Below are 15,979 nucleotides of genomic sequence, written 5' to 3' on the forward strand. Positions count from 1 at the left end.
GACTTTAACTAAAATCACAGGAATCACCACTAATGTAGTTTTATCTTTTTAATTTTGTAAACAAACACTGTTGTATTTAAACCACTATCCTTGTCATCAAACAGAGCTGATTTTTTGTAAAAGGGATGGTGACATCTTCTAAAACTAGTGGATAAAATGTCATGTAACAACCAAGAGTCGTGAAGCCCTATCTCAATGGAAATATGCTATCAACAGCCCCTACTCATAATTTTTGTACAATGAAAAGACATGAGTAATATAAATGTATAATTTATATGATATAGATGTATATATATTTTCCTTACTGTAGCTCCGGCTCCTATGTTCGTAACACCTTTCTAGAGGACAAATAGAGGACAGCATTAGTAGAGAGGAAGGTGTAATACTATAAAATATGATTCATTTATATATCAAAAGCAATCCATATGTGAGACCAACAGTTTTCAGCAGGAGTTCCCCTTCACACTTCAACGATATAGAATCAGAGCTAAAGCTTACCACAAGTCCGGTTAGTGCATTTCCAATACCGCCCTGGGGAACAAATACACATCAGGTTAGCAGGGAATGAGACACATTGTTAAGTCTTCTGCAGGCAATATATGTTGGCGGGACTTTAGCAGTGACATACCTATCAAAGGTGCAGCAGACAGTAAGGTTGAGGGGGGTACCTTCAGATTTCCCAACAATCATGCTGGCATATCTTGTTAAAATACATTATGAGAAGCAGAACAGGGGGGCTTAAGAGCCAATGGAAAGAGAGGATTGTTAGACGTACTTAAAACACAATAGTTTTCAAACTAACCAAGTTTTAGGGCAGAGACTAGAGACAGAGAGAGGGAGAATGTCAGTGTGTGCTTGTCAGTGTGGGCATGTAAAGATCCAGGCTTAAATTTGACAGTGACTTCACCATACCAGACTGAAAGCCTCTATACCCAATTATATACTACAAATACACCCCCCTCCTCCCCCCAAAGCTCCGCCCCTGGCAGCAGGTCCAAAGGATACTGAAAATTGTGAACAGTAGCAGCAGCATAGATTGTGACATAAATCTAAATATGATGTTTATATTGGTGAGGTGTAACGGCCTATTCTGCAGGGAAAAGAGAAAACAGCAATACTGGGAGGAGGGGGTGGAATATTGTAAAACATGATTGCATTATCAGTCAGAATCAATCAAATGGGGCTATCTGTTTCTTGCAGGCTCCCTCGCCTGTGCTCATTCAAGGTAATGCTTACCGCAACTCCACCTAACAAATTAGCAGCACCGCCCTGCAAGACAAAATAAAGAATAACTGAGCAGCTGGCTGATACACTGTAATGTCTGCTATCGGGAATCGGTGTGGGAGGGACTTTGGCAGAGGAATAGACATCAATGGGACAGCAGTTGCAGTGGCTTAAGGGGCCCAATGCATCTCAGACATGGCTGTTTTTACTAAACAATTGAGATTTTGGGGTTTGTTTTCAACCCTTGCATGTGGGCCCATGGCACCCTTTCTGCACCACTGGAATTTGGTATCTTATGGGCCCACACATGCATGTTGTGTTGCAGTAGAGTCAACATTGCAGTTATTGTATTTATGATGAAGAACAGTAGTGGCAGGGTAGATTGTGACACACTTCAAAACATGCAACAGATATGGTCAAATACAACTCAAGCATGGAAATATAATTTCTTCAAAATAATCCCTAATGCACCTATAGAATATGATTTAAATTTGTACCACGATTCCGGTGACCAAATGTTCCGCACCACCCTGGAGGAGGTAAAAAAGTCTGAATTAGAAGGGAGAACAAAACCTGTGTTGCAAAATTTCATTAAGTGCTGTAGGGTGGTCTGTCCTGTGAGAATCATATGTAGCAATGAGCATTTGTTTCACTGTGATTAACACTGCTCTATTAATTACCACAGAAAAATGACCGGAAAACAATTTTAGCAGAGAAGAATGTTGCTCACTCCAAAACATGAAGGATGACCACCTCTCAAGGCTCAGATGGAATTGTTTTTTGCACTGGCATAATTAGCAAAATTTCATGTCATTTTTAATAATCAAATGTGAACTATTATGCCACATTGCATGATTACATGTTGTTAGGAAAATTTGCCATTTGTAGTAAATTTGGTTACTGTGAATGTGCAGGAAGAAATCGAATGACATAATGAAAGCAGTCTTTGTTTGCAGATTTTTGCACCATTTAATTTCCATCAGAGCAGAATGCATATTCCACTGATCTATGAACATATTTTAAATCAAAGTTGCATCCACCTGCTAAAGTTCAAACGCCACCCTTTGCAAGTAACATATCAGCATTGACAAAGTGAGAGTGACAAATTGCGAAACCTATCAGGAGATAGATACCATGTAAATGACAAGAGTGGGGTTTCTATATATTCAGCAGTGGTATTTACCTCTCTCTATGATCTTGGCCCCGTTATGGAGGCCTGTATTGGAGGATCAGGTATTTCTGTGAATGTGACACTTGAATGCGGACAAACCGTCATTTATGAGTAAAAATATTCACTTGTGCTCACGCATGGGGTTGCACATACTTAAATTCCTCCAATGAGGCAGAATGTCCTGTAGGAATAACTCTGCTCAATAAGAAATGTTATGGTTAATCAAGGCCAAGGGATTTCTACCAAATGAATGTCCTTGAAGCGTTGTGAGTACTCACAAACGTTTGTCAGGCACGTTCCCATTAGGAGATTTCTGATTGAAAACCACTGTTCCTCATGAAAAGTTGCAACTATTCTTTATATGTGAAAGTTTATGCAGGTGATTCATCGTGAGACTTTTCAGTCGCAGGCTCATGAAGCAGGGCTAACATTCTATGGTCCGACTACATGGGAGCAGATTTGCTACACTGACATCATATTATCTGTAAACAACTTCTTTTCTGAACGTAAATTCACATTTTGCAAAGAACAAAGGTGAGTTTTCAATGAAGAGGAATGTATTACACACCCATGCTCAACATAGGACTGCAAATACATTTCTGAAAGGGGCATGTTTAAATGTCAGGATATGAAGGCAACTCGTAAGCATAAACATACAAATGTATATTCGAGACCTTGATGAATTCGGCGATTCTGACCATCACACACTTTTACATGAATGTGTAATGTAATAAGAAAAGTTAAGGGTTGTGTTTTCTAAATTTAAGTCTTAATAAAAGTGCTAGGACTGGACCAAAATGACCACATTATTGTCTGTTTAATTATTCCCTCACAAGCAGAATGCCCATACTGAATAATATGTAATGCAAAAGGTTGAGACTAATACAATGTTTTGCAAAAGCATGCAGTTTAATGCACTTTACATAATTGACTTTAAATAATAATGAAATCCTTATGCAAGCACCAAAATGAATGATGTGACTTCTAGACTTTTGTTCTCAGTATTGATGTGCGCATAACAGAGGACTTTGGGCCTAATTTAGAATTTGGCAAATGGTATAGTCTGTCACAAATGTGACCGATATCTTGCCTACCATATTACAAATGCCATTGAACATGCTGTACGATAGCCGACTGATAAGGCAGTCCCTTCAGGATCTCCTGGTCTCTGGATCATCGTTCTGGCATGGATCACAATGCAGCCCCTCCATCTAGCCACGCATGTTCCGGAGTTGAGTGAGACTATCGCTCGATCTCCCATGGCAGACAGTGGAGCCCAGGATCATGGAATGGGGCATTACAGCAAGAACAATACAACAACAAAGGAGAGGGGTAATGCAGGAGACCACCATCTTGGCGGTGAAGCCCACTCCAGCGGGAGGGTGGTGTGCTTTGTGGCCCGGCCTGGGCTTGTCTGACGTGTGCTCCCGGGTCCGCTGATGTGCTCCCCCATGCCCAGTAACCAGTACATAGAAGGCTGCTGAGCACCATCGGGTGTTTAGGGAGGCTGCTGCTGATCTTTGGCCTTGTGACTCCGGGTCCAATGCCAATGCACTGCTGTGCCCAGCCAACTGGTACCAAGGACTCTATTTTGGCTGACATGGAGGCCCCAACACAGTGCCAAAGGTGAGCCGGTGTGCCGGTGGCCCCCTCTAACTTGGACATCCCTGCGACCCAAACCACTCTGACGCTACCCCTCCCACATCTCAAACCCCAGTCTATGTGCTGGGTTCAGCAAAACTGAAGCAAACTTCTGTACCCCCATCGACACCCTACAGGCCCCCGGGCATCTCTGCTGCTGCCTTGGAGAGGTTTTGGCAAACGGGACTACGGTTGTGAAAGACATCTGAACTTCACCAGCTCTAGGATTCCTCCAGGAATGCAGCCCATGAGTGCAACAGCCCCTAAAGGCCTGCCTGAATGTGCCCTTCAAGAACTCCAGCAATGGCCAGATCATGCTCTGTAAAAATGTGATATATATTTGTATAACCCTAATCGCTTCAACTCTTCTTAAAATGTAATCATGGGTGAATTTGAATCTTGCATATATGTAACTGTAGTAGACATTTGTACTTACTACCATTATTACGTGAGTTTGGATTTTTTTGTTTCGTATATTTTATGTTATTCGAGTACTCTGAAGTCCTTATATAATGTAACTGATTCTATTGTAAAGCACTCTGACACCTTCGGGTAAAGTTTGAGCTATATAAAAACGCATAAATAAATCAATCAAATGTGACAGATATGTGACAGATATCCTTTCCTCTTATTACACGTGCCTTTGGATATAAAGTACTTGTAATAGGGTGGACAAGACATTAGTCACATTTGTGAAGCAGTAGCCTGGCCGCCGAACTCTAATTGAGGCCTTAACCACTAGAGTTGAGTTTAAAACTCATTGTACAGAATGGACAATATTGGAGAGACTTCGCAGCAGGTGGTCGATATTCCTCACTTTCTTAATAATAATTGCAGAGGTATATTTCTTACCATGTAAAATTGTTTTAAACCAATTATTCAACTGTACATAGTGTGCGTGTGTGTGTGTGGATGCATGTGTGTAGAGGGGTTCAAGGAGGGCTAGTACTCGGAGGTGTTGCAACGCATATAAATGAGAGAGTTTGTGACAAATTATTTTTTAAATTAGAGACTGATCTTACCACAAGGCCTCCTGCTGCATTAAGAATGCCTCCCTTCAGGAAAGAAACAAGAAACAATTAAAGAGGGAAACCTTTCACCTCACCACACAGAAATATGAAACTGCATATGAATAGCATTTTCAGCATTAGAACCAGGCAAGTTTAGAACAATAATGGACAAAGACAATAGAATTAGAAGGTTTAAAGGACATTTTTACAAAATGATGACAATGTAAATGTCAACACGAAATGTTGGGATGTATACTTGTATTTTTAATGATGCTCATGTCTTCCTTCTCCATGGAGATAAACTGGTAGAGATTCTAAAGAAGGATCCTAACACCATTGAAATATTGCAACCAAGCCCCTAAGCTTTCCTGCAATGATGCTGCCCAAAACATTCTACCAACTTGCAGGTATATTCACACCATATAATATCTGTAGGGGCAAACCCTATGTGTTTAAACAGACAGAACTAATATCATGTGGCAGTGTTGCTTTACTCTTTCTCTCGCTCTCTATCTCTGGGTATATATATATATACATATATACATGAATATATATATAGTTATGGGTTGTGGCCATGACAATACCTGCACTTTAACCTTTCTATGTTTCAATGATTTTCTTGGGAAAATATATAACATCTAATCTTTTTGGGAGGGTACAGCTCCCCCTCTCCCACCTCATTTGTTTTAACCCTCTCCATCTTTCTACCTATAATCGAGGAATGTGTGTGTGTGTGTGCATGTATATATATACATATATGTATATATATGAATATATATATGCAAAGAATGTAAAAATCAAAGGTTAAATCTTAGTTACAGTTAAGAAAACTATATTTAACCTTTCTTTTCTATGTTCCAATGTTATTGCAGTTTAACTTTTGTTTGTATAGAAACAAAAGATTCAATACAGTTTTCTCAACTGTAACTAAGCTTTAACCTTTGATATATATATATATATATATATATATATATATATATATATACATATATATATATATATATATATATATATATATATATATATACATATATATATATTCACTTAAAAAACCATAGGTTTCACACACGTTATAGTTAGGAATTAGCATTTAAAAAACCTTGCAAATTCACTTAAAAAACCATAGGTTTCACACAGGTTATAGTTAGGTGGACATTTCCCTCGTAAAAAACCAATGAAATTCCCCCGTTATAGTTAGTTCAGATAACTATAACTCGCACGCCCGCAATCCACTGCTGATGACGTCAGATATTACATCACTGATGACATATGTGTCTTTCTGAAAAATAAATATTTGTAATATATGTATAGCTAAAGATTAATGGAAGAAGACATGGGTAAATAAGTGTCTAAATACAGTGATATAATATCTGACGTCATCAGCAGTGGATTGCGGGCGTGCGAATTATAGTTATCTGAACTAACTATAACGGGGGAATTTCATTGGTTTTTTACGAGGGAAATGTCAACCTAACTATAACCTGTGTGAAACCTATAGTTTTTTAAGTGAATTTGCAAGGTTTTTTAAATGCTAATTCCTAACTATAACGTGTGTGAAACCTATGGTTTTTTAAGTGAATATATAAATATGTATATATATATATATATATATATATATATATATATATATATATATATATATATATATATTTATATATATATATATGTATATCTCAAAGGTTGAGGCTTAGTTACAGTTAAGAAAACTGTCTTTAATCTTTTGTTTCTATACAAACAAAAGTTAAACTGCAAAAACATTGGAACATAGAAAACAAAGGTTAAATATAGTTTTCTTAACTGTAACTAAGCTTTAACCTTTAATTTTTACATTCTTTGCATATATATATTCATATATATACATATATGTATATATATACATGCACACACACACACACACACATTCCTCGATTATAGGTAGAAAGATGGAGAGGGTTAAAACAAATGAGGTGGGAGAGGGGGAGTTGTACCCTCCCAAAAAGATTAGATGTTATATATTTTCCCAAGAAAATCATTGAAACATAGAAAGGTTAAAGTGCAGGTATTGTCATGGCCACAACCCATAACTAACAGAATAGTCATACAAACAATAACATGCACACCACTAACAATGCGTATGAATCCACAATATTTATGTCAATAAATAACATCTCATACAAACAAAATGTAATTAAATAACATATAATCAAATCAATAAATGATTTTTCATTCATAGTTGCTCCTGTCAGAGTGTGGGGGGTGGACAAGTGACATGTAATCTCATCTATACTGTGGTTTACCACCATTGAAATTACATCTTTCTTATTTAGGGTGAGCTCATGAGCATGGCATTTGGTTTTTAAGTTAAGGTTTGCAAATAAAAGTGCCTGCAAGTGTCTGAAAAACAACACATTAGCGCTCTATTAAACGATGAATGATTAAATTATTTACTGAACATCAGTAACATTTCAACCGGAAACATTCACAAAAATAGCGGTATCAAAGCACAGAGCGGTGGGGATGAGGTGTATATCCTAAAATATTCAACAGCTAGTGATGGGTACATTACACCAGTAGTCTAGATAGCACTGGAGAAGACATCATTAAATAAACATTCACAGATTAGGACGTTGTATCTGGGGAGTGTACTTTGTAACTGATTAATTTCCCAGTTAATGGTAAAAGAATGAATCACAATCTTTCAGCAAATTCATGTGCATTTTCCCCAAATATGAGTACATAATTATTAAGGGAAGCCTGATTCACAAACATCAACGTTAAAAAATATGATGTGGGTTCTCAGATCTTTTTGTTGTTACATGTTAGGTATACGGCCCAGATTTAGTCACACAAAAGTGAGACAAACTCAGCACAAAGTATTGTGCTATACTTTACTTTCCAACTCAAATAATGATTTGCATTGGAATGTTGCCTAAAATTACACGTTGTGCTTCTTTGCTTCAAGAGGATTTACCATGGGTGGTACATTGGAATTCCCATGCAACCGTCTATGAGTTTTGACACAGCTCCTTTCGTACTAACATTTGTAGACAAGTATTTGTGCCAAAACTTTATGCGTCTTCTAGGCCTGCGTGAAAGTCACAGGAACAGACATTATTACCACTCTGCAAGTATTCTGCACCGTACAGCACACATAGGAAGCTGGAACAGTATTACAGCATGGTTTTTGTACTGGAAGGGTCCCTTTCCAGTACATAAACTGTGCTTGACAGAACCCCCTTGCACTGTGATGCAAGGGTGTGAGCTTTGACGGATGGCAGTCCAAAGTGAGCCAGTGTGGGGTGAGAGGAGAACACTGCCATATCTCAGTATACATGGTGCTCTTCTGTTCTCCTCTTTCATTCAATGCAGCCACACTGCTCTGCATGAAAGGTTAGTAAATCCGGCCTGTGATGAATACCTAACACTTAATGAAACACAAATGTGCCCAGGAGAGGAAGTGCCTTTTTATCAGAAAGCCTTACTGAGAAGATTTAAACATTTATAAAGTGATTCTGTCTGTGCAGGCAAACAGTAAACGTCATCATAAATTGGTTCAAACAATAAAGTGAACTTTACCACAAGACCTCCAGCTATTCCTGCAATTCCTCCCTGAAAAGAAGAGAGAACATTAATTAGAAGTACAGGATTTCAAAGAGAAAAGCCCTTACACAGTCATAGCCGGTTATGGAAAAGGCACAGAGACAGATTCAGAAATTACAAATAGTGGAAGCCTTTTTCAGGTGAACAAGATTTTAAAAAATACACAAAGCAAGGCTCTTTAAACCAAATGAAAAATCAATGGCCTTGAGGCAAAGAGGAATTTATGTCACAAGAGACCAATGCGCTTTTATTCCTGAATGATGCAAGAAAAATATATGTCTAAGTATGGAGGATTTAAGACTACTGATGACCCAGTAGCTCTTTGGCAATGGATTGCCAGGTCAAAAGTTTCAAAAAGCAGAGTCTCCAAAGGCGCCACTCCCTGAAACCTAACATCACCCCATCTCTAAATGAAGCAGAGGAATGGCATGTGTGGAGGGATGGTCGCCCTGCTGATTTATGGGGAGGCTCCTGCTCTGCCAAATCCTGAACAAGCCCCTTGGTCTCTCACTTTATGTCTATTCCTCTCCAGTATATATACCACTCTCTCTCCCTTTTCTACACCATCCAACTCTAAATGAAGTCTTAAATGAAGATCCCAGTGGCCCATCCTCTACCTGGGTCGTGAACACTACCATAATCTTCTACTTGTTAAAGGAACCTGAAATGTATTTCCCAATTAAGGCCCAGATGTACAAACACTTGGCATCAGGCTTGTGTTACTTTTGTAGCGCAAACTCCAAGCAAAGCATTCAGGTGGTATCTGCAATCTAACGCAAAGACCGATTTTTGTTGAATTGTAACCTACAGTAACACAGAGCTGAGCAATGGGCTGTCTTGCATTTATTTAGGTCAAGGGTGTGTGTCATGGGTGGCGCATGGGCGTTCCCACGCAACCACCTCTATTTTTTTGCCTCAAATCCCTATCTACAAAGAATTATAGACAGGGATTTTCACCCAAATTCTGCACCTCCTCAAGGCAGGTATAACGAGAAGAAATGTTTTCATTTCTCCATGTTTCTCCCATTTTGCATGTGTCCTGCATTGTACAGCACTCATGCAAAGTGGGAAACGCCTTAAAGCATAGTGATCCGGAAGAGAGCGCTTATAGTATAACACCTATGCTTTCCACAATGCAGAAACCCTTGCACTATTTCACAAGGGTGTCTGCATAGGAGAATGGCAGCGTTAAGTGCACCAACGTAGGGAGAGAGTAGAACAGCGTCATGTCTTAGAAAAATTGTCACTGTTCTGCTCTCTGCCCTCCATGCAGAGCAACTTTTCTGCTGCCATGCGCAACTTAAGTGATATGTAAATCAGGGCCTAGTTGTATATCACAGAGCAAAATAAAAAGTCACAAAATATTATTGTAGGAAGGTTGGATCTGACTGTATGGTTACCCCCACTTTTTGCTTGGTGTTTTTCTGGTTTTTGACTAGGCTGACTGGGATCCTGCTAGCCAGGACCCCAGTCTATCTGCTTTCTCCCTAAAATTGCAATGCATGTACTTTGGCACACTCCATATTGGATACTTGGGTAACCTTATAAGTCCCTAGTATATGGTCCCCATGTACACAGGGCATAGGCACCCCAGAGGCCTCCCATGGGCTGAAGCATGTATTATGCCACCCATGAGAGACCATGCAAAATGGAACTACAGGTCTGCTACTGCAACGTGTGTAAGCTGGTGCTTATACCACTTACCTTAGACATAGGTTCACTATATCTATTTGTCACTACACTTAAAATGTATAAGTCACTCCTATAGCAGGCCTTAACAATCCTGAAGGCAGGATGCTGTGTTTTATGTTAGAGAGTGGCCCTGCATGAGCAGAGCCTCTCTGCAGCCTTCGTGGACCATTCTCCCGTGCTGTCTGTGACTCAGCCGGACACATAGGTAGAGTTGCATTATCACCTCATGGTAAATGCTATCTCGAAAACAGCTGCATAGAAACATATCGTGTTTGGTATCAAACACCTTGGAATCATATCACCACACCAGTAACTGGTGTGGGAGGTATGATTCTACCATTCTGAAGCGACCTTCGTGGGGTCACTGGTCTAAACGGTGCCAGCCTTCTCGACCCGGACACCACAAAATAGAAGCTGCCAACCAGAGACATATTATTGCCCTCCTGCTGCTGAGCCAAGCTCGAGAAGAGGAAGGCAGCACAATAGGCATCCTGTCACAGGGAGGTGTAACCATCTCCCAAACAGGATTTAGTGTATGAGGCTGGGTGGGTGCACTCTGAGAGTGTCTGAAAGTCTGCACTTGTGCCACATTTGGTGTCCCTATGCATAGTCGAGCTCAAACCAGTTCTGGGAGCCATTGGTTCCTGCGCTAGCATGAATCTGGACAAAGGACATGGGTATAACCACCCCTGTGTCCTGCACCTCCCCTAGGAGGGTCCCCTGTATCTGTCCAACCCTCTCCCCTGGGTACAAAAGGGATTACCTGGCTGTAAGATTTTAGATTTTACGTGGACAAGTTTCTACAAGAAGAAACCACTGACATTCAACAGTCTGGACACCTTGGACATCGACTGGGCTCAACTTTGTCACCCTTTCCGTCCGAAGCTTAGTTTGTGCGTTTGCTACATACAGGCTCCGTGCAGGACCTGTGGTGCACTTAAGACAACTGAAGAATCTCCCTTGGAGTGAAGGAGTCACTCCCCTGCATTCGCAGGCACCGAACCCCAACTGACTGGTCTGCTGCTCATGAGCTCCTGTGGAAGATTTCAGCAACACAGGAGATAGGTTTCCAAAGGTCCATGAGGTCGATCTGCCCTCTCATCAAGTTTGAGGCCAACATCTCTCGTAGGGACTGCATTACCCAAACCCCTGTGCACCGCGTCCATTGCAGTTGCATATTCTTGTTGGCAATTCCTGAGCTTGTGCATTGGACTCCTTGTAGTCCTCACCCTGAGCAGTATTTGCACCTAAGGACTCTGGCCTCCTCGCACCAAGTGCTCCGTGGGTTGGTACTTTGCATTCTTGTTCGTGGTCCCCTCGCGACTTCTGGTCATTCGGCCTATGGGTCCTTCTTAAGGTCATCTTGATTTTTCATGGGCTTTCCTGGTTGCTCCAGACATGCCCTGACTCCCCATTGTTTGGTGAGTCCCCTGGACTTTGCTGGTCTGCACCGTAACCTGTTTAACCTTCCTGCATGGGTGGCTTTGCCAAGGATTGTTGGTGCTCCCGCCGGACACCGACCCCCCAATTCGACACCGAATTGGACCTTCTACGCTCTTTGCCGCTGCCAAGGCTTGTTGGTGCTCCCACCGGACACTGACCCCTCAGTACTCGACATCCTTCGTGCGACAGCTCGCCTCCTTCTCCTGGTCATCCTAGACGGCTCCGGGTCCTCGCAACTGAAGAGTCAAGATCACAGTCAACACACCTGAAGCACCCGACATCGGTGGGCATTTGTCTACCGAGCCCCTGGTCACTCCAAAGTGACCCGGACTCTGTCCCCTCTGCTTTCAGGCTCTTCCCATCTAGAATCCACGTTTGGATTCCACCGGACTCTTTTCGTACTTCCAGCAGCAGCATTTCTTTGTTGAGGATCCGAATCAAAGGATTTCATAGGTTTAAATAGGTTTTGTATAAATAATTTAAGGACAACAATTAAGCCCTAGCAAGATACAATCTCCCTAACAGAAGGTTTCTAGTGTACCAGTCCTTCTGAGTGGCATTGGACATTTTTTAGTACTCAATGAGCTTGATATTTGGTAAAATCTCATGTTTGAATTTTGAATTATGTAGCATCTTTTTTTGCTTCGTACCTACCAAAACCGTACCTGGTGCCATCTGACATAAATATATTTTCCAAAATATTGTTAACATAAATATCACCCCATTAAACTTAATAATAGAAAAGCTACTCCTAATCAGACATTATTTTTTCAAACTTATTTAGGACAACATATTTATGCAGACGATATACTGGCATACTACAGCCTGGTTCATTTGGTCTTGTGCCAATCCATTCAGTGATCATAATATTGTTAACCAGAGTGAATCCATTCTGTGCTATAGATACATGCTCTGAAAATACATTAAAAAAATGTAATTCCCGGAAATAGATTTCCAGCAAACAAATAAGTTACTATATAGTTATGGTAAGAAAAAATGCTGCATTGCTTGCTGAAGTTCATCTACTCGTTTCATAATCTAGGTTGGGCTGTTGCAGTGGACAGGGGTGAATCTTATGCATATCTACTTGGAATTTGAAAAAATATGTTATGATCAGACGAATGACTGATAGTGAAGCTTTGGTGTGATTGGGTTTGAGCACTCTACATTTTGTAGTGTGAAGAGTATCTCAGATGATGAGAAGTGGAGGTACATAGGAGTCATATGAAAATCACCTCTTGGCACTTAGTTCTCACTTCTGCCAGAATCCACTAGAAAATGTTTGCCTTTCTATCTTTCGATGTTTAAATTAGTAGGCATTGAACAGACAGGAATGTATGTATTAAAGAAAGAGCTTTTACCAATATTCCGGTCAAACATAGGCCAATTTCACCAGCAGCAAGTCCAAGGCCATGCAAAACTCCACCCTGTAAGAGGACAGAAGAAAATAAGCCACAGACACCTTCTAGTAGAATTAGACCAGGCCACACAAACAACATCTATTTGAACATTCAGATTGGTAAACTGGCTCCATATCCCACAATTGCCTGTTACATCTATGGGGCAGATTTTCTCACAAAAGTTACACAAAATGTGTTTTGTGCTGGAAAGTTGGCTGAAACTAATATCCATTGATTTGCGGCAAGGGGGATGTTCCATGGATAGTACAAGGTTGTTTCCATGCAACCACCCACAGTTATTCATGCAAAACCTCATCTCCTAACAATAGTAGCCAAAGTTTTGCACTAAAAAATAATGAATCTTTGAGGCAAGTGTAAAAAGAAGAAACATTTATATTTCTCTAAACTTTTCCAACTTTGCATATGTGCTGCAGACACATCCAAAGTTAGGAAAAGTTTTAAAGTTTGTCTAGGAACAGTATTTTGCAAAAGAAGGGTACTCTTCCAGTACAAAACCTGTGCTAGACATGATGCAGAAAACTTTGTAATAAGGTGCAAGGGTGTGTGTATGTGGCGCTAGGGAACTTAAATGTGCACCAGTGCTAGGGGAGAGCAGGATATTTTAGAAGATATGGTGGTTTTCTGCTCTCCTCCTCTCTCGCAACACAGCCAGCAACTTTGGTTGCTGCACTGCATTCGTGACATCTTTGTAAATCTGAGCCTATTTACCTTCTAAGAACGAGGACTTGCACTGTCTGCAACACGTTTAAAAGCATGAAATGCAGTCATTGTTGTCAGATCTCTCATATACAGGCTACTTCGCCACAATGAACAGATCTGTGATTATGTTGTTAGTCACGTTCTTAGACACACTGATAATTCATTAGAGTCACTTAGCAGTCATTTCTTGGTTTGGTATCAATGATTATGGCCCTCTTAAAACTCTTATGAGATTCTGTGCTCACATCTGTTTGCTAATCCTAATTTCTAGATCCACATTTGCAGAGCCTCCGTAATCACGAGAGATACCACTGTCTGAGGAAATATGAATACCACAGAGCTCAGTTTATCCCCTTTGCAGTATTACCTCCCAAACCACAATGTGCAGCTTGAAATGTGAGATAAAAGTTTAATATGTGGCATGTTCTCACATCTTGCATTGTATAATTTAGAGTGTTGCTATTTTTCTCCACTCAGCATTTGCCAGATTTTGTCTGATGAAATTTGTTTTGGAATTTTTCACAACGTGTAACACAATATGGGAGCAAACTGCCATGTGCACTCAAATCCAGGTAACCAAGGCACTTCCAGCAGTGTCGCCTGCCATTTTCTCCAACAACACAATAAATATATGTCTCTGTCAGACCTGGACTGCAAAGTGGATCTGTATTACATTTATAATAGGTATTCTCTACATACCATGTTCTAAATACATGTATTTTTATATTGACATATATTTCATGTTAACATTAAACTCTGTTGGCATGTGTATCTAGACCTGTATAACTCTAATGATGTTTGTAACATGTTCTGAAACCTTTCAGAGTTTGAAACAAGATGAAGAAGACATCATGGACCTGATCAAAGTACTGGCTATATTCCTCTTTGTTCAACTACCAGTTGTATGACAAAATTCCAATGGCAACGAGGGATCCATCTTCCAGCAAGTGGGCTCTGCTTTCAAGAGCTCTGATGAAGATGGCTTAGATACGTCACCCCCCTATAGTCTAGTGATTCAGCAACGTATCCCAATGTTTCAAGGTTTCTCTAAGTAGTACTGCAATATTTACAAGTGGTTTGCACTGGAATATGCCTCCTATTGGCAAGTAGGTTCCGTAGGTTACTCCTCCATCTTAATGTGTGTTGGATTTACTGTTTCCTTTTGGTGAATTCATCTAACACCCATTTAATAGTTGTACAACTAAATATTAAAGCTCAGAATATCGAGATACAAGAATACTGTGGACAAACATCATAGACCAAAATATCAAAAGTTAGTACACACAGCAGACGCATAGATTTACTATTCCCAACTTCACAGCTACATACCAGGAAGATGTATTTATCACAAAAGAACATATGCATGGAGTTAGGTACAGAAAATATATACTCACCTTTGGATAATTTGGATTCAATGTTTTATCCTCGAGATTTGTACACTATGAATATTCTGGCTTTGCTAATCAGAGGGCATACCTGTCTAATTGTTATTGATGTGCATAAGAATGTTTGCCTTTCTACGCAGACTGAATGAAAGCCCAAGCTATGTGAAGTAGTTTGCTGAGTGGTGGGTGGCAAGCAACCTAACTTTTATGGTGAGAAATATACACTCAATGTTGGCAGGTGTCCGGCTGACAGGTGGTAGAGAAACTTTACGATCTGCATCTTGTTGTAAAGTTCAGATATCACACTAAAAGGTTATCATGCATTAAGTGTATTGAAGAGTTTGTAAATGTAATGCAAAAACAAGTTTTATAAGTAGAGTTAATCAGGAAATTATCAAGCGCCATGTTTTTTTATTAAGAAAGTTAACCTACCAGTGCTCCTCCTAGACCAGCAAATAAACCATCGCAAGTACGTTCCACGTATGCAATGTCTCCATAATTTCCAGACTAAGAAAATTTTAGAGAAAGAGACATTATTGATTGTTAATTGATTACATTATTTTAATACCAGTTGAATAGATAGCCTTAAACATTTTTTTTAAAACATCACAACACAATGATCCTATGCTGCTTTGATGAAACATGGCTAAACATCTGTTTTCTTATTACACCCTCGTTATGAGAAGATGCAAGACCAAGGTAGGGCTTTCAAAA

At 40.0% G+C, this 15,979-nt stretch overlaps 1 protein-coding gene across 2 annotated transcripts in view; it reads right to left on the reverse strand.

Moving 5' to 3' along the window:
- The window catches only part of LOC146811192 (uncharacterized), a 53,171-nt gene that overhangs the window by 27,084 nt on the left and 10,108 nt on the right, over positions 1–15,979 (reverse strand). The window contains exons 5-12 of one of the 2 annotated variants that reach the window (XM_085618225.1): positions 15,698–15,772; positions 13,122–13,187; positions 8,602–8,634; positions 5,059–5,091; positions 1,722–1,754; positions 1,237–1,269; positions 499–531; positions 306–338 (exon numbers count right to left, since the gene is read on the reverse strand). In XM_085618225.1, coding sequence (XP_085474351.1) covers positions 306–338; positions 499–531; positions 1,237–1,269; positions 1,722–1,754; positions 5,059–5,091; positions 8,602–8,634; positions 13,122–13,187; positions 15,698–15,772 — 339 coding nt within the window. The remainder of the gene's footprint in view (positions 1–305; positions 339–498; positions 532–1,236; positions 1,270–1,721; positions 1,755–5,058; positions 5,092–8,601; positions 8,635–13,121; positions 13,188–15,697; positions 15,773–15,979) is intronic. The other variant, XM_085618226.1, reaches the window with a different exon arrangement.

This window comes from Triturus cristatus, chromosome 7 (genome assembly GCF_964204655.1).
Source record: "Triturus cristatus chromosome 7, aTriCri1.1, whole genome shotgun sequence".
NCBI classification, from domain to species: Eukaryota; Metazoa; Chordata; class Amphibia; order Caudata; family Salamandridae; genus Triturus; species Triturus cristatus.